Source organism: Falco naumanni, chromosome 7, assembly GCF_017639655.2.
Source record: "Falco naumanni isolate bFalNau1 chromosome 7, bFalNau1.pat, whole genome shotgun sequence".
NCBI classification, from domain to species: Eukaryota; Metazoa; Chordata; class Aves; order Falconiformes; family Falconidae; genus Falco; species Falco naumanni.
This window is the reverse complement of record NC_054060.1, coordinates 41,673,729-41,697,003: the sequence shown is the minus strand read 5'-3', so window position 1 is coordinate 41,697,003 and position 23,275 is coordinate 41,673,729. Positions and strand designations below refer to the sequence as shown.

General features: G+C 41.7%; 1 protein-coding gene across 4 annotated transcripts in view; it reads right to left on the bottom strand.

The window, feature by feature from the left end:
* The window catches only part of BTBD7 (BTB domain containing 7), a 54,927-nt gene extending 33,886 nt beyond the window's left edge, over positions 1 to 21,041 (bottom strand). The window contains exons 1-3 of one of the 4 annotated variants that reach the window (XM_040600665.1): positions 20,906 to 21,041; positions 20,057 to 20,211; positions 146 to 335 (exon numbers count right to left, since the gene is read on the bottom strand). In XM_040600665.1, coding sequence (XP_040456599.1) covers positions 146 to 227 — 82 coding nt within the window. In that variant the 5' untranslated portion in view covers positions 228 to 335; positions 20,057 to 20,211; positions 20,906 to 21,041. Of the gene's footprint in view, positions 1 to 145; positions 336 to 12,583; positions 12,724 to 20,056; positions 20,212 to 20,905 lie in introns of those variants that run through there. The other 3 variants (XM_040600664.1, XM_040600667.1, XM_040600666.1) reach the window with 3 other exon arrangements.
* Between the last annotated feature and the right edge of the window lie 2,234 nt (positions 21,042 to 23,275).

Genomic DNA, 23,275 nt, shown 5'->3' with positions numbered 1-23,275 from the left:
CTCATGCACGATTGAGCTTGAATGTATTCAAACTGGTGACCTAGAAAATAAAAGCTCTGCATAACATTAGGACAAGAAAATCAAATCCGTTGCATACACAATCCAAGTCATTCATGAAAGTGACAAGATAACTGGGAAGAGTTACCTATGAATGTCTGTTGTGTCTGTGAATTTCCCCCTACCCTTGGGGAACAGGAGTGAGGGTAGTTAGATGCATTAGCACCCATTTTCTTCAGTCACTCAGGCATTCCGCCTGCTGGCTCTTCAATGTATAATCCCATAATCCTTTATAATATAATCTTCAATCCCAGGTCCAGCATCCTGTTCCTCCATTTCTGAAGAACAAAAACACCAATAAATTACTTCATTTTTTTCCCCAGTAGGTATTATGTGATTTAGTTAAAATAAACTCAGCCTCCAGCACACAGTATTTTCATAAATTAAAACCACAAACATTTCCAAGATAGCTTTTTATTTGAAATACTAAAGCAATACCAAAATATATTTTCGTTTTCTAAAATAATGTGTAATTTTCAAAACCATTCACAAATCAGTATGAGAAACTGCAACAAGGAGCAGGATGGCTATCAAACTTTTAGCTAAGAAACCTTCAAGGAGTTGGTCTAGACTAGATATGCTCCTTTAACTATACCAAGACAGACTTTTCATATATGCTGATATGTTTACATATTGTTATAAAAATCCCACATTGAATTATACTGTCTGAGAAAACAGAACAAACCAATCCCATTGGAGGTTATAACTCATCACTGTTTCCAGCTCCATTCTGATTTCACACCATTTACACAGTTCTCATTCAGTCCTACTTTTCAAGTTCAGGTTAGTAGCTAGAAGTAGGTTTATAACAAAAATAAAGCTTTTAAGCATTCATCTATTGTTTTATTAGGCATTTGAAAACATTTTAAGTCAATTCTGAGGAAATTTGAACAAGGATTAATTGCTAAACATACAACAGGAATATTAATTTATTGCTATATTAGCAATGTTCAAATATTAATACTGCAAAATGAAAGTTACCACAATGTAGAACTGCCTACTGTCCAGTTGAACACGTGCCTCCATCCAAAACACCAATGCACAGGAAAGAAAAAGTGACACAAAGCTAAAGCCTATACCAAGAATTTTTTTGGACTCCATTCAATATTGCGAACTAAACTGTATGTAGCTAAATAGGTGTACGTAGATATGTAGCTAAATTCTACCATGTTGTCACAGCAGTACCTATATTTGCTATATGCTCCCAACTTGATCTTCTCAATACACCTATAGCATGTCGAATTGCAGGTGCCATGCAAGAGCTCATGTTTCAAGAACGCTGTAGTACTGTTCCAGTCTCTCTGCTTTAATAATCAGCTCATTTCTGGCATGAGGAGTTCAGAAGAGTGAGTTACTGTGACACTGGGAGGTGAGGTATGATTCACAGGGGAGAGGCACACCTGGCCTCTTAATACAAAGGCAGCATGGAAAGCAGATCCTGGGGAGCAGAAAGCGAGAGACAGGCTGGGAAGGAAAAGGCTGCAAACTGCTGTAAGCGTGGCGGGGGACAGACAGGGGGGACAACACAAGAGCCCCAGGATTTGAGGGCTAGCTACATGAGGATGAAGAGTAGACAAGGGTTTGGAAACCTGGCTTTATAGACAATGGGTATGTGAAAAGGTGAGGCACGGGCACAGGACTGAAGCACTGTGGAAGCACAAGAGAGTGTATCATTGCCAGACATCTGATGCCTTAGAACAAGGTTCCTAAAATCAGACCTTTTGGCATTTGTGGTCTCTGACATCAGATGTTTTTTTTCTCCAAAAGGAACCACACTGCTTCACACTAGACATGATGTACAGGCAGAACTGCTGCTCTAGAGAGCTCATAGTCCCTGTCTGCCTCACGCAGCTGCAGCCTGCTGATCACTACCTGAATTCTGCTAAGGCAAGACACATAACTATAACAACACATCAGCTTTCCTCGTATTATACAGGCCAACTTGAGCCAATCTACAGGCTTGCAAATGCAGGAAGGAGGAACTCCCACGCGTGCCCTCCCTAGCTAGGTGGCAAAGTCTCCTCACTTGCCTACAACCCGATGCTCTTCTTAAACTCTACGCCGATTCAGCTTGCTACTCATCAGGAAACAGGAAAATAAAATACCTTCCTACATGAATAGCGAGCCTGCTCAGGATGAAGTTAGAAACCAGAACATGGGCAAAATGTGCAACATCACACCAACAAACACCAGTAAATCTTAGCAAATGCCAGCTGTTGGATGACTTCAGTTGTAGCCAATGCATGTACTCATTTTCTTCCTTGTGCAGAAATAAGCTAGCTATTCTAAGGTAACAAAATCCGTATGGATGTTGACCTCTTCGCCATACGTGGAAAGCCCCACTGATTTAAGAAAAACACTTAGAAAATTATATCATTAAAACAGGGACACTCAAGTGATTTGTGTATCCACACAGAATATGCTGCTTAAATGTGGTGCCTGTTTCCAGATGGAATTTGTTACATTCAGTACAAGCTTTGTGGAGGTAAAAGTAACCTTTCAAGTTTGAATGCCAATTCTTTCACAAATAAATGCCAGCATCCTGAGTACATATCCCAACAACTTCCTTTTATCAGCTAAAATTGGACTTGGTTCATTTGGACAAGAGTCCTGGAATAATGCCACTTTCCTCTTCTGCATTCAGCTGTGGTGTGATAACTTGTCTATTAGATGTCTACTAATGCTTTTCAGTTCTTCCTGACATGGGAAAAAGCCCAGGAGCCAAATATAAGACGGAAGAAAAAAAAGTGGGGTCATTTTTTTGGTTGTTTTTTGGTGTTCTGTTTTTGGGGGGTTTTTTTGCTAGCAAGCACAAAATATACATAATCAAGTCCCAGGTTTGAGGTTAATACCTTCCACTTGGCAACAAGCATACCCCAGAAGAGGGAAGGAATGTGATCAAGGAATAGACACAACTGTTCAGTAAGATTAGCATTCAGTGCTTGAATTTGCAGAACAACAGGATTTAAATTAATTGAAAAATGTAAACACAACAAAAAGCTCCTAAAATATCCAATACATAAAGTAATTTTATTCAGACACTTCCCACAACAACACTGTTATAAATTAAACCCAAGTGAGTACTGTGCAGAATCAATTCACTCAGTAAATTTAAAATATGTAATTTAAGTAATACAGGACAGTGTAAAAACAGTTTCATATCAAAGCTGTATACATATAAACTTCTGTAACATGAATTTAAGTAAAACCAAACATGCCAGGTTTCAGCGAAGGAGTTCGTTGCAGAGTAGGCACTGTGGTCAGCCACTTACAGATGCCAAAACTTCTGTGCCTCCTTTCAAATTTAACTGTGCACTGCTTGGTCATGTGTATACTGGCTGACCTCTGCAGAGCATTTCGCATCTTGAATTTCAAACACCTTGTAGTTCCTAACAAAATGCATTGTGCCCAATGGCTCAAATATATGGCTTTACTCCCACTACTGCCCTTAACCTCATGTACCAACTGAAAGTATGATCTTTCTATTTTTCATTACATCACTAAATTTTACAAGATAACGTTGTATAACCCATGTTGTATTTCCCAATTTAAGCTGGCAGCAGCTATGAACTCTGTCCTTGAGGAAGCCCTGCCTTCCGCTCTTCATTCTTACATCCCCTTTCCTTACCTTGTCTGTTCTGGCTCAAATATTCCATGACCCATATGAACTGCCCCATGCTAAAACCAACCTAGACAAGTTTAAACAGTACCAGTTACCCAACTGGTTTGTTAGGCCATCACAGAACACTCACACCAGCACAGGTGGAGTAAGACAGACTTGGAAACAAGCTGCCAGAGCCAGGACTGCATCTTTTGACATTAAGATGTACTTGAGCCACTCATGCATTCAGGTGGGTTTTTTCTTTTTTTTTTTCCCCTCCTCTTTTTTTTGTTGTTGTTGTGGTTGGTTGGTTGGTTTGGTTCGCTAGTGTCCACTTCAGCCTCTACACTAAACCTAGCCTACCTGCACAGAAGTCAGTCTTACACATAACCTGCTGATTCTAGCACAAACATAAACACATCTTAGTTACCACAAAAAAAATGCCAAATCAAGAATGTTGTTCCACATGGTGAAAGACCGCTGTAGGAGATGAACATAAAAATGAAGAAACACCTCCAAATCACAATTAGATCTTCAACTGCAAAAAAAAAAGAAAGATTTTGTCTCTCCTTGCAGAAGTTATCAGCATACCAAAAGCCTCTGTATTTTGATGTAGTTGAAGAATTTTTTTAATTTAATTTTAGCCTCAAAACACAGTTATAAATTTTTTTTTTGTTTAAGAACTACCATCAGGTGAACTTTTTCTTACCTTTCTGTTAAGAGTTTATATGCATTCATATAAGCATTATCAAAAGAAAACTAAATTCAACACCTGCTGACCTACTGAAACAGGATCTCTTGTTGAGAGCAGTGACACACACAGATGTGCACTATGTACGCAGGGCAAAAAAAGTTACACTATGCCAAAGCTTGTTTCAAAAAAGCCTGCACTGCAGAAATACTATATGAAGTATGTTAAATGAAACCAGGAAGCTTTAGAAGCCAAAATTGCCACCCCAATTGCTACAAAAAGCAGAGAAGTACTTACAGATTACACTGATATTCAGAGCAGAATAAAATTAAAATTAAAACCAAATCCAGTTAAAAGTTTCAGTACCTGAAATAAGTTTCTCAGTCTTCTCAATACTTGTCACACTGAACCTAAAATCCTAAGAACCTAAGACGACTTGCATCTGAAGTGTCTGGGCTGACAGCCAGGAATTCCTGGATTGGGAATTTTGATTTAACAAAAAGTCTGTGTACAGGATGGACTTTGGATAACAGTGACACTTTGTTTATAGTCATCACTCAATACAAAGGTTTCTGTAGTCCACTGGGATCCAGTTAATATAAAGGGCAAGGTGGGGAGCATTATAACACATTTTACAACCAAAAGCATTTGACTTTTTCCCCTCTAAAATTTTAAGCATTTATTCTATTTCTTCTGGAGTTGTTGCCATAGGATTATGAAATAGCATAATCCTAAGACCAGAGTGGGAAATTGTATCAAGTCCGTGCATATACTTGTACCAACGTGATTTTTTCAGGTTTTACATTTTACCTAACATATTTTACATTTACTCTGAGTAAATGACAACACAAGTATCACAAGCATACCTTAGTCAAATTTGCTTAAATTTTTATCTAGACCAAAAATGCTATGCTATTCTGCCCCAACAGTTTCTTTCAAGTAACAAGGAAGTGGAACTGTAATGCAAGATGAAACGACAACATACAGCAGTAAATTGGTATATTGGGTGGAGGGAGGAATTTAAAACACTAAATTGATATTTGAAAGTGATAAACCCAGTAAGGAATTCTTCAACTAAATTTTAGCAAGGACAAGCTTATTTTCATAGGGATGAGGTAAACTGGTAACTAAAAGAAAGAACTCATGAGAACGGACTCCTGCCATTGTCCCTAGGGTACATCCCACCAGCTTGCCTTAACAACCCAAACCTTCCTGTGGCAGAGCAGTGGTCTGGAGACCAACACAGAGCCCTGAGCCATCACAAAGGAATTCAGGAACAATACCATGTTCAGCAGAATGGCTCTACAGCTCCCATCCACTGGGAAGTCTCCAAAGCCAGCCCTGGCCATGCTGGTTGTTCCACAGTATCACTACTGGAATTACCAGCCAGCAACACCCAAAGGGACAAGCACTTAAAATAAAGAGAAAGCTGTTTGTGGCTGGAGTTCCAAATGTTTGTTCAGATGTGCATTTACTATCTAACTCATTTTCTTACTGTAGTACTCAGGGGATGGTTCTCCAAGGAAGTGAACCAGACAGGAACTGAATACTACTCATCCTGACCCTCCTCTTATTCCATGGATGGGACACTCGAGAGGAGCACTGGCATACTCACAGAGTTTGCTGTATAAGCATACACACTAAAGAAATTAATACATATGGGGCAGCGCTGTGTAATTGGTTAACTCTGTAAAACAATTGAAATTTTGAATGACCAGCTGACTCGATAGCCTGCCACATGCAAATCCACACAAAGCCTATTTTGACACTTTCTTTAAAAATCCAGTCAAGCAATCAAACTTTATCATTATTCAAAATTATCTGGATAATACAACAGTAAGATGTAGCTGATACAGCTGAAGCGTTCTGGTTTGGATTAGTACTGTACAAACATGAGGAACAGATAATGTTCTTCCTGATTTGGGTTAATGAATCTGTGTTATTTCATGATTTACTGCATTGGAAAGAAAGAAAATCCAATAAGCAAAATACCAGAACTTAAGCCACATCAGCAGTTACAGGCACAAGAGGGCAAGAAAAAGCAGACATAACTAGATTACGAAAGCGACTGCATTGCTTAGTGCTTTACTGAGAATAATGTGTTCCAGCTATCACAAAGAACCCTTTCTTGAAAGTTAAGCACAAATTTTAAAGCACTTTCTTTCTCATGAAGTAGTACACTTCTCCATTAAGAAGTTCTTTTAAAATGGAGGTGGCAGAAACCCCACAGTAGTCCTGGCTTTTTATTTCTAGATTTCTTGAGAATCATAGCACTGAATTTTAGGAAGAGAAAAACAAGAAATTAAGCTGCACCAATTTTTAACACACCCTCTGAGGCATCAGAATGAAAGGTAGAAGAGCTATACTCAAATAGACTATAAAGGTGTGGAGTCTTAAAGATATGTACACTTCAGAAAGACTTCTGATTATCAACAAAGCAATTCAGAGTATGATGTGAATGTGTCACACCCTAGAAGAAATTAAGTAATGTCATCAGCAGGGAGTGACAGGTCAAATCACTAACAGCACTGCAGAGGCGTGGAACATCAACATATTTATATTTTCTTAAATAAAAAAAGTTCCAGCACCTAAAAAAAACACACACACAAAGCACATGCAGACTGAGTTACAGCAGTACAATCTTATAGATAATAGGAAGTTCCTCCCAAGCAACCTAGATGTTTTCACATACTGGCAAATTAATCTTGATCTCTGTACATCACTGATCCTTCCAGCTGGTTGCAAGCACCAATAATTAACCAAAAATCTATTCTGGTTGATGATACTAACATGAAAGACTTAGCTAATGTTCCTGTAAGTTGAATTCAAAACACATTTTAGCAAAGTCAACAAGAACTCATTTATTGCCCTCTAGGACTCTCTTGAAGTGAAATGACAACATATACTTCAATGACTTTCCATTTTTTAGAAGTTCACTTGAAAGGAACATTACCTGACTTAGACACAAATCATCATTAAATCTACTTCATAAGAAAATCAGAAGTCCTATCAAGTAATTACAGATGAACATATCCATTTAAAGGGAAAGTGAGGATAATTCATTTTAGCCAATCTAGAATAATTGCAAGATATTCTGACATACTGTAATACATTGAGAAGTCTAAAGTATTTTCAGAAAGGCCTCTTCTGAGCAAACAAAAACATGCTTTTGTTTTTTAAGAAAGGCAAATCCTCTTTGCTATATGTGAATATATCAGTTGGTTAAGACAAAAATAGGAATCTCCAAGTTACATGAAAAGTTATCTCCAAAAAAGGCTTAGACTGCTTTTTAAAGTAGTCTGCAGCCACTTCACCCAGTCAAATTTCAGCTAAGTTTAGCTTCAGATACTCAGATTGAACACCAGCCTGGTAAGACCACTGCCCTTCTCTGTCTGTCCCGGTTTCAGCTGGGATGGAGTTAATTTTCTTCTTAGTAGTTAGTACAGTGCTGTGTTTTGGCTCTGATGTGAGAACAATGTTGATAGCACACTGATGTTTTCAGTTGTTGCTGGGTGATGTTTATACTAAATCAAGGACTTTTTGGTTCCTTGGGCCCTGCCAGCCAGAGGGCTGGAGGGGCACGGGAAATTGGGCGAGGACACAGCCAGGACAGCCGACCTGAACTAGCTAAAGAGGTATTCCGTACCATATGATGTCATGCTGAGTATATAAATTGAGGGAAGAAGAAGGAGGAAGGGGGGGACATATGGCATTATGGCATTTGTCTTCCTGAGTAACCGCTACACGTGATGGAGCCCTGCTGTCCTGGGGATGGCCAAACATGCCCATGGGAAGTGGTGAATGAATTCCTTGTTTTGCTTTGCTTGTGTGCACGGCTTTTGCTTTTACTATTAAATTGTTCTTATCTCAACCCCTGAGTTTTACATTCCTTTCCGATCCCCCTCCCCATCCCCCTGGGTGAGGGGGAGTAAGCAAGCGGCTGCGTGATGCTTGGTTGCTGGCCAGGGTTAAACCATGACACTGTCTCCAGACACTGCCTGTCCTTTATTGCACCAGTATCCTCAGTCATCTGCTCCCTTCTTCCCCCATGGAAAAGGCAAGAGTGGAGCAAAAAGCAAGAATCCTCCACATGAAGCTGTCCCACCTTTATACAGCATATTTCATGGGCTTCCTATTCAAGTACCCCTTAACTGTCAGCAGGACTGTTGCTTTTTGTGGAGCAGGGCAGGGAGTCTTTCCTCTCTGCAGTTTTCACAGTTCACATGATTTTATTCTATTTTCTTTGAGAGTCTCCCCCAAAGATCACCATTTCATTGAGAAAGGGAATTCCTCCTCTTGCTAGAGCTGTGACCCAACCACAACACAAGATGCTGATTTCAATTAGCAAGTCTACTAAGACAGGGAAATCTTGGCTCAAATCCCAACCACATGGAAGATCTGTCTCTGGATTTCAGACCTGCTGCTTTCTCACATCAAGTACCACCCCAGCGGGGTATACCCCACAGTCTCCTTGTACTAGAGACATTTTCCCTTTTCTCCAAGCTCAATTATTTCACAGAAAGCCATTTACCCTGAACAAGGATCTGGGAGCTTCCTGTACATAGCAGCATTTCCAAATTCACTGCATTTCTCAGAACATGTTTCCTCTGAGAATATATTAAAGTTACTAATAAGACAATCCTAGACACTATTCACGGTACCTACACTAAGTAAGCAGCACACATCCTCTCTTAGAACTTGCTATTTTCAATTTATCTTCAAAAGAGCCTCCCTTTCATCCACAGCCTTAAGAGGAACAGTAGTAGTCTCTGGTGATGACACTGCTTGGGGTTTTCCCAACAATAGCTCCAGCAACCCAATGTCAAAGCAGACTAAAAATCTTAGATCCATGTACTTATTGACCTTCCTATATGGGTGAATTTTGTTCATAAATCAGTTTACTGATTGCCTCCATTATCTTATTTTGGCTACAGTCAACTCATCCTGCCAGATAGCCACTGTATCAGTAACATCATCATCTTGAGGTATTTCTGTTGCTTGGAACCATTACCGACATAATTCCTCATTAATACAGCATTATGCATAATCCTCTTCCCTTCTGCATGAGCTTCTGAGATGCTTGGTGACAAAATAATATGCATCTCATCTATTTCCACTGAAAAACTCTGCTTGTTGTTAAAAGAAGCTATTACCAATATTGCCATATATTCAAAACTATTTTCTTTACATCCCCCTCCTTAATATACCACCGTTCTTTTTGTTCTGTGCAGCATCCTTTCCATGGATGCTTACACCATCACACACTGCAGATTTAACTCACACAGCCTTTTCTCTTCGATATAACAAAAGTTTGAAGTATCAGTTGCTAGCATCATCTCTTATAAATTTAAGACTAATTGATTCATCTATTTATAACATAAAATCTGGAAGGTGGAACACGGAAAGGTATGGTAAAGAACTCAAAAGATAATCTAGTCCAGCCATTTCATAAGACCCATGAGGAATTTTATTATAGAAACATTTATTTTCCTCCTTCAAGAAAGCATTAAGTCACAGCCATAAAACCGACACATTTCAGCTACAGTTTAAACAGAGTTTCTAAAATAATAGTCACAAGCCACAACAAGTCTTGGATCCAACAAAAACACAATTTCAATCTGGATTCAAAATGCATTACTTTATGTATGCAAAAACCAGTTGGTTCACCAACACTGTGGTTCCACGCACATTTCTTCAGCAGCAGTGCTCACCTCAACTACTATCACCATCTTCCCAAAGCTCCTCCACCATGCCAGCAACCAAACCAAGGTATTATTTTCTGGAGAATTTTTCTCTCCAGCATAATTAGCTCCCTGCACCAGTTTACCAAATGACCCATGGAACGTCACTAGAAGAGGGAAGACTAGGAATAAAAGGCTGCTTGCTCCCCACAGTCAAACACAACATGCAGTTTGACTAATACTCAGTTGGCACAGCCTTCAAAAAACAAAAATCCCCCAACATTCCTAGTCCCATGCATTCATTTCTACAGCAAAGCTGTCCCCTTTCATTCTAGCAGACATTTGGGAAGCCATGTAAGTCCTACCAGGGACCTGACTGGACCATATTTGTTTTCAGCGGATCCTCTGGGGTGGCTGCAACAGCCACTGCCCTCAAGTACAGCACCACCTCTACCTCCACACAGTCAACTGCCATTTTCAACATAAACATCTTAATGTAAGCAGGTAGCTATATGAGACTACTCTTGCAATATGCTGTTTCTCTTACATAGCTCTTAAAAATTACCTGCAGGAAAAAGATCATCTTCAAACTGTCTGCAAAGCGAGGGCACTCCTGGCAGAAACAGGCTATTGAGAGAGCACCAACTACTGCTAGGATTCACCACAGGAGCGCTCACTAGCTCAAGTGCTGTCTTCTTTGGCCTGTACTTTTCATTCTGCATTTGTGTAGTTTGTTCCTCCTTTCAATTAGGCCTTGGTTAACCACCCTTCAGATAGCAGCCACTAAGTTACTATTTAAATAGTCATTAAATATTACTACTAAAGAGGTCCATGGGGATTGTTGCTTATCTGAAGGCACGGAAGATTTCAAATTTGCAGTGACAGAATATATGCATCTAGGTATTAGTCATACAGGGAAAAAATAAAAAGGCAAGCCTACGTGCATTTTAATATATTCCCCTCAATCCAGCAAATTCTTCCACTGATGAGGAGAAGCAAACTGTGTATACAGGTCTCCCTGCCTGTCAGCTTTTCACAGGTACATCAGGGTGATCTGACACTACCACTGAAGTCAGACTAACAGAAGGTCCTCTCACCCTGCTGCTCCAGCCACGGGGCTTTCCTGCTTCCCCTCACACTACATACAAAGGTTTTACGATCACAGAACAAGTCACTTCAGATAGCTGATCCATCACCCCACTGCTGGAGGAGGTAACAGACAAGAAAAAGTGAATTCTTGCAGGTTGGTCTGACAGTCTGGAACAAGAACCCACAGCTGTCAACGTGAAGAGAGCACACTGTTGCTATTAAATTGCCTCACAATTCAACAAAACTATATTCTTATAGTCATCCTTTTTATTCTCTCTGAGCTTGGGCTCAGCCTCAACAAGTCACTCGAGGCTGGCCCCAGGCACACAGGCAAAGCCCCGCTTTGCAGCCGCTCTTTCTGAGGCTCAGGTTTCCCTGCTGACACTACCTTTTCCTCTTGTCTCCCAGCATCCACAGTCACTCCCAGGTCTACTCTGCTCACTGAAGCAGGCAGCAATACAAACTGGAAAATTCATCGTGCATGGGTTTTATACAACAATTGACTCATTCGAGAGCTTGTAAACTGGTTATGGACTGCTGCCACCCTGAGCAAGTCTGACATTCCTGGTAAATCCTGCAGGCTGTTTTCCTTTTATTCAGATGCTTTTAAACATACAAAACCACAACTAACATGGTGATCTTACACCTGTTTTTATAAATCAGTTATCTTTGTATATAGTAAGATTTTAACAGTTATTTAAAAGCTTGTGCATATAAAAGATTTCTCCTTTAGTTGGGCTCCTCTGTGGTCAACTTAAATTCATTAGCTACAGCAGAAAATTTTAAGAGCCACGCTGACTTCAACAAGTAATGCACCATAACATCTAATGCCAATAAATGTCTCTATGCCATACACTGCAAAGGCTTCAGCCGTTTTGAATATGGATATTTTAGTACTTGAGAGCATGTACAGTAACAGACTATACTAATATTGCAATCCTTCCCCTCACAAGCAAACTTCAGATATTTCCATGAACCATCAGAACCCTCAAAAGTTTCACCAATAACTTTAGCCTCAGTAGTTACCTTCAGTAATTCTTACATTTAGATTCCATGCAAGCGCAGCAAGAACTAAATGCTCACTAACTTTGAGGCCTGTCCTCCCCACAAATACAGAAAACCATTTCAAATGAAACAGAAAATACACTTTCTCAATGATAAAAGCCATAAAGGAAGGAAGGAAAGGCTTCGTCAGAAACCTAGTCTAGTAGTTAGTCTACAATTAAGTTGGAGCTTTGTTTACATTTTCCCCTTGGCAAGAAAAGGAAGTTATGTCTTCCAAATTTCCTGTAACAAGCCCTCTCTGCATTTATTTCTAAAGCATTTATTTTTTGTCCTGTAACACGAACATGCAAGTTTTAGATAACAGCCAAGGGAGCATCACACAAGTTGACATAACATGTTGCTCCTAAAAACAGAAGCATCAATCATTTACAAATTTAATTCAGCAGTATCTACACATACCTCATGTATGCAGACTTTTTAAGATTGCATAGTTATGAGAGCCTGTGGGGTGGTTTTCTGTTCAACTACTTGCTAAAGCAAATCTGCACTTTGAGCAGACTGATAGTACATCTTAACTCTTCCTTCTCCCTCCACAAGACTTGAAGCTTTTCAGCTGTCCCAGAACATCTGAAAAAAATAGATTTTTCAAAGGAATAAAAAAAAAATTTAGAAGGAAAGCAAAAGTCTGCTGGACTAATTAGAGAAGATACTCCATTAAAGCAACCCACTGCTCTTAGTCTCATTTTATAGCAAATTTTGTTCATCTTTCTCTTATCTGCAACTGTCCTTAATACTCTTTCACAATCAAAGCAAGGGCAAAATGCAGAAAGTCTTTGTCAGTGTGAGCTATACTTACCAAACCACCTTTGATTCTTCTGTTATTTGAAAAGTTCATCAATATATGGGAAAAATTCAATATTGCCACCAAAAAAAAGCAATCTTACTTCCCTGTCTAGCAGATGATCATTCCCACTAAACTCTTCTTCCTCTACTTGCACATTCATACCCAAAGAACAGGAAGAGTTTTTAGCTAGATCTTTTTTCAGAAAAAAGGTTCATTTTAACTTAAAGGAAACTAATCTTATATGTGTGGAAAATGGGAAAAGGCAAGTTCCTTTTCCTTCCAAATTTAAAACAAGGATGAAACTCAGATTCACAAGATGTTTAAATAAGCACTCTAGTTACTGTTAAGGATTGCTAGGGCTTAATACAACTCAACCTTGACGCAGGTAAACACAAAATGTGAAATTTTCCAGTTTAATACTCCAGAAAAATAAGTTGGTAGTTTAAAACAGAATGAGGGGAGAAGGGAAGAAGGAGAAAGAGAAGTAGATCCCCAAGATGCTGGTAAAGAAATATCTAGATCAGCACAAGCCTGTTAACCCAAACTGCCAAATTTTTCTCAGCAGAGAATCTTAAAGCAAGACAAAACAAATTTTATTTTCCTTAAAATGGAAAAGCCCTGAGTAGTATGGACAGATCTTTTGGAAAGTTTGCTTTAGGACTATACTTTGGAACAATGTAATTTAAGCCTAAAACCCAACTCAAATAGAAAATGGCTGTATCACAGCAAAGATCTTCATTAAATGCAGTTACAGATTAGCAGCTTTGATTTAGTGCAGAAATACACATACAAGAGTCACTTTACCAGGGGTTACCAAGTCTTCAAGTTTGTGTCTAGAACTATGGAGTACTATCAGAGAGGGGATATTCTTATACTGTATGACAACCTTAACTATGCTAGGAGGATATTTAGGCATTTCAAGTTCAAATGCATATTTCCAGCATGTTTAATAAAGGACTAAACCCTACACAGATTTTGATGACCATGTAAGAAGCAGGAGGTATTTTCTGATCCAAATAACGTATCTTTTTATTTAAAGAAAAAAAAAAGCAGAAAATTATTCTTTTAAATATTATCTTTGGCTATTCAAAAAGTCAGTCAAGGTGGAACTCGAGAATCTGAGGCAGTAATCACACATTCTATCCAAAATTTAGATAAGCTAAATACCCAAATTACTCACGAAAACAAACTATGGAGGAGATGGACATACTCGGTAGACTGAGGCAGTGAGGGAGGGAGACAACACGACAGACTCACAGTGACACTGGCCAGCAACTCCTCATTCCCCCACATTTGTAACAGTCCTGTAACACCATGCAACAATGTATAACACCGTATTCCTAAGAATTACAGCGCTGCATCCAGCTCACCAGTAACAACTGCTGCCTCTCGGGAGCTGGGAGGTACCGACACCGCTTGGCTTCTTCCTCGTTCAGTATCAGGCCATCACCACACTGAATCATACCAAACTTCCCCTCTTGAGAGTGCATTCTGTCAGCTCAGCATTCTTCTACCATGCTAGCGCCTGAAGCACAATAAACAACCCATTTCAGAAACTTCCTAGAAGTACCTCCTTGCAGACTGACAAAGGGATCTTCAACTTCAAATGTCAGCATAAGCAATTTGATTGTATTTCAATGAGGTGCAGTCACTACTAGAATGACTTTAAAGAAATCCACAAACCTATTAACGTTATGGTCTCTGCCCACATTCTAGAGATTCTGTATGTATTTCACATCACCTCTCAACCATCTGATATTATGATGCCCACTACAGGATGAGCCAAGATACAGGACATCACGCTTTAATGTATTCCCACGCTTCATTAGTCTGTGATTTTTTTAACGGATAAATCAAAAATTCCACTATGTACATGCCTACACTCCTGCCTTCTCCAGGATGAAATTTTCTGGTCATTCAGTTTAATATCACAAGCAGCTTCAGAGGTGGTTAAGTTTCTATGTATTTTAAGAAACAGACAGCTCCAACTTGTACAAAGTACTTCAGCACAACCTCGTATTCAACACTACAGAATTTACATGGGTGAGCCCTATAATTATCACAGCAGCAGAAAGGCTTCAAAGAGGACTTGTATCTTCTTAGACAAAGTCCAAGATCACCAAACCCACAGCAAACCCGGTTCCTCAGTACCAACAGCCAAGGAACCACCTCCCCCCACCCTTACATTGAGAGTCATCAGGAGAACAAAGCTAAGGCAGAAGACTTAAAAAGCTGAAAGAGTAAGGCAGCACCAGTCCACAAAATAGTGTCTCATTGCATTCTGATTGGATTTGTTATTTTAGAAGGCTTTCTAGTCAGCTCTCAAGCAGCATTTCCAATATTGCGGTCAGGAGAAAAAGAGTATGAAAAGGAACTTCTGTCACTCCTACTGATTATTTTTAAAGCAATTGAAACAGTTCTGTGAGGAGTAGGTTATTCTATATACTTCATTGCAGTATGATCTGGGGGTAGCAGATGATGACAAGCAAAGCAGCATTCCACTTTCTCACTAATACAATGTGATCTACTTGGTCAGTCAAAAAAATACTTTGATTTGCATATAAATAAGTATAATTTTACTAAGGTCTGATACCTTCACAAGACTTTGGTATTCTTGCTCTATGTATTCCAAACCTCTATTCCCATGTTGGACTATAAAAAAGAACAGTCTTCCCGGACCCAAACGTAAGCCTAAAACATGCATGTGAGCACACAGAGATACATTTTTACAGCTCTACTAATCACATATTGCTTCTCCAAGTACTGGGTCACAAAATAACATGCCCAATTAAAAGACCACGCAGCAGTCACTTTAGTGTTTAGTCATCACTGCCATCAATGGAAGTGTAAAACTGCTTGACAGTTACGCTAAAATAGTTTTAACAGATCTTGGACAACATTTCCAAATTAGAGAGGAATCTTGCATACCATCAACTAGCTTTATCTCTCTCTAAAGCACTTCCCACTAGATAACACTCAAGATTTGAAGTGATGAAAAATGCCAGAAGAGATTCATCTTAAAAGCTGCAAGTTAACATACTGAAATAATCCTATATCAAAGAGGACACAGTGGAAATAAAAAGGCTCTTTAAGATCATAGGGAATGGCAGTAACAGGGGCACTAGAAAGAGGTTCTTTAAGATAAATTTTAAAAAAATAAATTATACCCTGTACAATTCACTATAACGGACTGGGAACAGGATACGATAGGTAAGAATAGCAAAGGCGGACAGAAAAAAAAAACAACCCACAACAGTCTTTCTAATACAGGAAGAACCAAACATACAATGAAGTTGAGTGTCATTTAGACCATACAGCATGGCCACTGAATTCAGCCAAAAATTTGAGGACAAAGATCAAACAGGATTCACAAAATGATCAGACATATATATACAGCTAACAGCTACTGTTAGAATTTCAAGTCGGAAAAGTTACACAAGATCTCTAGAAGATACTTCTGAAACTTAGGAACTGATTTAGGAAGATATTACCCATAAATGTTACACCCCCACACCTTACTGGAAGTTTCTTCAGCAGTTTTGGCTGCTGCTAAGATTTTTTTGCATGTTTTATCACTCTGGTATAACATGGTAATTCCTATTTTTCATTTAGATAAATAGTTTAAACCCACTGATGACAGAAAATCCCCAACAGGCTGAACACGTGTCTGCAAGCCCACCAGTCCATTACACATTCAGTGTAATCTTGCATAACACTTACACCCAATGGAGCAATCACATCAGACTTAAATTTAATTAAGTATATAGTTATGTATGTACTTCAGTCCAACACGCTTCAGGCAACACAGTCCCACCCCCAGATCCCCTTTACCTACCTGACCTTGCCTTTATACTGTGTCAGCAAATAAATTTTCCATAGCAATGTGATGACCCAGATTAAGGACCTGATCTGAAGTCATTTTCTGTTTTAGTGATTTACTTTTCAGACAGATCAGTTTCCTGCAATGCTTCAGAGTGAAGCCATGTAAACCATTCTCTCAACAGAGCTGAGGGGACAGTGCAGGATGCAGAAAAAAACAGCTGCGGACTCTAAGTGTTTAGAGTGGATGCCACCAAGCATCCATCAAAAACCTCATAGGCATCCTTGTAAAGCAACAGAGCTATCTGCCATGGTCCCAAGGACAAGGAAATTAGAGACTTCAGACCCCCTTTAGTTTCAGATGAACCTCTGACACGATCTTCTCTCTTTGAACACTGAAAACAAAACCACTACCGTCAGAGAATAAGATGAAAGCAAAATGCTAAACCTCTAAGAGCTTCGGACAGCAAGGTATAAGTGTTGCATACACCATCATTGATGCTCATCTCCTTCCTATCCATTTTTCCTCTTGCCTATTTCTACTCTCCCCAACACACAATTTCACTGTTTCTACATAAAACACACAAGGATTTCAGGTCTCCTAGCATCCATTCATTATACAGAAGGCATCATTATAATTTGCATCCTTCTTGGGAGACAGGCCGGACAGACTGGATAGGCACAAAACACAAGACTAGCATCACACTTTGCAACTGCAGTCCCTTCTTGTTACAGTTCAGGCAGACTGGTAAGCAAACATATGAAAGAACATTCTGAAAGTCTGTAATAGTTTGTGTTCAAAGATTTAAAGATACACTGACAAGCCTTATGCTTCAAAGAACCTGGGTAATGAAACAGATCAATAACTACATGACTCACTGGAAGCTCATCGAACACTCACATCTGAAGAACTAGGCTTCCCAGTCTCTACTGCATGCACAATAAAGTTTATGCATCTTTCCACACTTGTGTGAAATAACGGTACAAGGCACTGATCTGGCAACAGAAATCAAAACTATGTAAATAAGTTCCAAAAAAAAAAAAAACCCAAAAGAATTAAGATTGAAACTCGCAATTTTGCATCTAGATTTACCGTAATAACAGTAAGATTTACCGGAAGAAATTCTCATTGGTATTAAGAACACTGCTCTTAAGAAGAAATAACTGTCTCTATAGATTTTTTTTTTTTGTTTTATTAATGTGAACTACATGCAGTTTATGTGAGACGTCTGTAGGATTTTTTGATTCATGTTACTTTTTGTCTCAGTTGTGGCTGGCTGCCTTTCAACCTTGGTCCTCACTATGCAACCATGACATCGGAACACACTCCCCTTTTCTTGCATGTCACCGGGTATATCAAGACCAAACTAGCATCAGGGTGGCAGGAGGGTCAGGGCTAGTGTCACGCCCCCTCCCAAGGCCACATGCAGGACCACAAGATACCACAACACTAATGCAGCCTGCAAAGCAGGACAGAGGAATGCACTGTCCAAGCCTAGAATTCATCCTCTACAAGCCTCTAGGATAACTGTCATCAGTGACAGCTGTAAACCTGACATCATGTGCGCAGCAACTTGATAGTCCGCTTTCAAAATGAAGACTCAATATTTTGTTAGTCTATTAATCAAGCTCTGACAGCCCCACTGAATTAAATTCAAAGAGCTGGCTGCAAAGACAGTACATTTTACTACAATTTAACAATGAGCAACATCCCTTTACAACACAAAGTTTTGAGCTTCTCAGACAAGCTTGAAAACCAAGAGGGGGAAGAAAAATTAAAAAAAAAACAACAACAACAATCACTATGACAAGTTCATGCAAGTCTTCCAGAAGAGCTTATAAAAATAATTTTATTCCTTCACATATGACTCTTTGCAGATCAGTCAATGCCAGCTATAAGCATTACACCACTACTGTATCTGTGACTCAGCAAGGGAATCTGGACATATGAAGAAAATTAACTTACATTAGTAAGAGGCAAGGATTTTTAAAAAAGCCAGTAATTACAATAATGCCACAGAAAATTATCTAAGATGACTTGTGTCTGTGCTCCTTGTATGTTCAAGCGTACACAATTAGATTAGAACATCAAACCCATTCATATATCGGCTAAAGTCTGAAAGCAAGTAAAACAATGCTTTGTGCAGCCGAGCCAAAAACAAAGGATTCAATAGGTTTTTTTCATCTCCAATGAACAAAAGCAAACACAGACTGTACATTCTACACAAAGTACTGGACACTATTTCCAAGATTACCTGTATGCAGTCCAACTACGCAAGTCCAGCTTTAAATCTCAATAAAAACCCGAGCAGTTGGCATCTTCACATTGTAACTTAGGATACAAACTTTATTTGCCCAGCCAGCCATCAAGAGGTTTACATACAAGCACAGACAGCAATGTTTACATAACATTATTTGATGCAACAAAGTAGCAAGTTCTCAAATAGCTCAATTATGGTTTGGTCCGTCAACTAAGCCTAGTTTTTCCCCAAGAAGGGAGAAAAACCTCACAAGCCATACCTTTTGAATACATTATCTTCATCCAGATAGCCTACAAAAGAAGCATTCAGACCTTGCCTTTTAAACACCAGTCCATAGAGCCTGTACATCACCAAGACACTTGTTCCACATCCTCAAAAATAATCTCTATAGAATTAATTTTGTAATATTGGCAAGAGACTCTTAGTCGACAAGGGGAGGAGGGGAGAAAGGCAGAAGAAATATTTTCGTGAATTTCTTAAGCAAAAGGTTCAAACAGAGAGGGGGCTAAACTCACTGGATCTAAAAAAAAAGAATTCCCCTTCCTGCACCTCCCAGTGCAAAGAAGCATGCTGATAACCAACTAGGATGAAAGCGGTCCATGACCTATGCTTGAAACAATAAAGGAGAATCTTAGAAGACTGTCTTTCCTAACATCTTTCAGACAAAAGAGAGTAAGGCTTTAACTCATCAAGCTTCTCAGTGCCTCAAGAAAACGTTATGAGTGCTAAAACTATTGTCTCTGAGTTTCTGTTTTTATTTTCTCCATTTCTAAATGAAAACAGAGCATGCAGTATGTGGTAAAACCAGAGATAACCGCATCCCAGTGGTATATCTGCCAAACGCTTTAGATTTGTGTATTATATTACACTGGTTTTGAGCAAAGCCTCGAGCGCTGCCACATTCCCTAAGCTGAATTCTCACAAATAAAGCTTCATTGCATCAACACGTATGTTATTATCTTACTAGCATATTTTATGCTAGCACTAGACATGCGTGTCATCTTTTACCCAATGGCCTCAGATGGGATGGCAGAGGAGAACAAGCAGAAGCGTGAACCGACAGCGAAGCACTATCCAAGAGCAGCAGGAGTATCCCTGAGGCACAAGCAGGCACACCACCTGCACAGCTCTCCCAAGTTTCTCCAGGAACACCACGGAAACACCTATACGGAGAGTAGCAGGGTGAACCCCCACGTCCCCGGGCGGCGGCAGCGCCAGACCCGCACGAACCGCCACGGGCCGGGCCGGGCGCACCGGGGGAGCCCCGCCGCTCCCGGCGAACCAGCGCGGCCGCTCTCGCACCAGCCGGGGATAAGGGGCGCGCGGCGGCGGCGGCAGCGCAAGCTCGGCGCCCGCTCCTGCCCGAGGCGGCTCCGACAGCCCCTCGGAGCGCTCCGCCGGGGCCGCTGCCGCCCAGCGCCAGAGGGCCACGGTGCCCCGGGCAGGCGGGGAGCGCTCCGCAGGGCAGCGGCCGGTCAGGCTGCACCAGACGGCCGCAACAGGCGCGGGGGAGGGCCGCTGCCGGCGCTCCGGAACAGGGACCCCCGCGGGTCGAGCCCGCCCGCCCCCGAGGGCCGCTCCCCGCGGTGGGAGGCCTGGTGGGCGGCGGGAGCCTGCACCCCTGCCCGCCGCGGCGGCGGAGCTGCGGGCTGGGAGCGCCGAGGCGGGCGCGGGAGGAGCCCGGCCGCAGCCGGCGCAGGACACCGCCGGCCCGGCGGGGCGCCCACCCGGCCCCAGCTCCGGGAGCCCCGCCGCGGGGGCGGCGGCGGTCTCACCCGCTCCCCTCTGCCGCCGTGATACCGAGGCCGGGCCCCCTCCCAGCCCACACCCACCGCGCGGCTCCCCGCGGCACCTCACCTCCGGCAGCCGGTCGCCGCCGCCATCCTCCCCGCTCAACACTACCCGCTCCCTCCCGGCCCCGCTCCGGCCGCCGCCATTTTGATCCAGAGCCCCAGACTCGGCCGGGCAGAAGGAGCGGGCACGGCGCCTGCGCAGCGCCGCTGCGGCGCCCGGGCCACGTGGTCCGCGGGGGAAGGGGCGGGCGGGGGCGGGCTGCCGGGGGGCGCCCGGCATGGCGGGGGGCGGAGGGCCGCTGGGGGCGCGGCTGTGAGCGGTCACGCCGCCGGTCGAGGCTTGTCCCTGTCACAGCCCCGGTGTGGGGACAGGGGAGCGGTGGGGCGTGATGGCAGCCGTGCCAAGGGGCAGCTGACGCTCGGGGCCCCTCGGCAAAGCGGCCCGAAGGCGTTACTGTGGGAGCCTGCACGGGGTCCAGTCAGCCCGGGCCTCGCCCGCCAGCCGGGGAAAGGGCGGGCGGGCAGGGCCGTGGGGCTGTCCGAGAGCGGAGAGGCGCCAGCCCGCAGGCCTGGCGGCGTGAGGGGAAGGAGGCCGCTGGGGAGACCACCGCACTGCCGCCAGCCCCCCGCACCCCTGCCACACGTGCTTTGCTTGCTCTGTGTGACAGGTCTCACAGGCTGCTTGTAACCAGGTACAGAGCTGCCAGCAGTATGAAGCGTTTTGTCAGCGCACATTCTTTTTGTACTTGAGACTTCGCTAAGCAGCTTACATTAAGCATATGTTTAGCTCCCTGCTTTGCCACACTGCTAGGAGCTTGTTAGAGACAGGCCACAGTCAGATTCCGGTTTTATTGTTCGTGCTAGGAATATATACTTGTCACCTGGAAAGAAACTCCCACCACCTTCCCTATTTCTGATAACCTCTGTTTATATCAGAAATTAGTATTTCACACATCTAGGTGAAAGTAGGTGCCAGCAATAAAAATGCTTGTAGCTCTTCCCACCATTGCTGTTGCCACTCCTGCTACATTTTCTTCAAAGAAAGGTGCGTGTAGGTGCAATCAGGATCAGAACCTAACAGCCAACATGTCTATAAAATCACTGTCTTCTAAATCAGAGAAAGTGACCAAAAATACACATCCAAGTTTTATTAGAACAATAAAACCACATTAAGTAAATCAAACTACTTGTGCTGTCTAAAAGAACTAAGCACCATGTGTCTATATATGAGAAGATCTGAGAAAAGTGTTTCATGCACAGGCCAAAAATCTGATGAATTCACATGGCAGAAAATACTCAGCAAGCTGAAAGCCACATCTGTAATCATTCTTGATTGGTAAAGGCAAGCTATGACTGATTATATCCTTTCCTGACTTTGCTGACAGTCTTTCTGGAGCGAAGCCTTCTGCTTGGCATCACACTGTCCTGCAAACATCTCTGTAATTAACTTGCCTGAATGCAGCAGACCTCTCTAACTACCACTTGGCATAACAGCCCATAAATCTGAGCAGCTTACCAAGAAGCTAGCAAAAACCAACCTCAAATATATTTTCCCATGCTGTAGACTGTTTTCTTACTGGTTTCAACCCAAAAATGGAGGAGAAACACAGTAAGATGGGTTGATGGACAGTATCTTGTACTCCTTGGGTGTTTAACTGTCTTAGTTATTTATGTGGCCTCCAATACTGTATTATCGGAGAGAACCACAACTTTGGACTTCCATATCCACAGAGTACCAGAGTGAGATGAGGGAATTTTTATAACTTCAGTTCCATTGATGAAGTTTACAGTGTCAGGGTGACGCTTGTCTCTGTTCAAGGGGGACTGTGCTCTAAATATTACATCTTTGCAAGCTGTTGTTTCTGTTGTCAGGAGAGCTATTAAAACTGGCTGGCTGGCAAAGCTCAGCCTCTTTGAGCTGCTGGCGGCGAGAGCCTTCCCATCATCTATTTCTGTCTCTTTTGCACCTGCCCTAGCCTGCTTTCCATTCCCTGCTGTTAGGAACCATGATCATGGAATATCACATACACAGTGTTCAGCTTAGTTTTATTTTACCCTGGTTTTCTGTAGAAATGTGGTATATATGATCATATTGCCTGCCTGTGCATAAATGGTTTTAGGTCTATGACCTCTGTACTAAAAAATTTTTAACTCATTGACCCGTTTCTCATTTGGGTCCTTATAGACACTGCAAATACAGAAAAGGCTTCCTTTGTCTTAGCTGTCAAAGTCAAGCAACCAACAGGCAGAAACCTATAAGAAACTAAACCGCAGTAGTTTTAATGCACATGGAACTGTTAATTTAAATGTATGTGTTAGTAGAAATGGTTGGAGACAAGCTGCTTAAATATCAACAACATGAGACAACCCCTGCCTCTTCATTGTTACAATTTTAGTAGCTTGCTGAGTCCAGCATAGGAATAAGAGCCAGTTG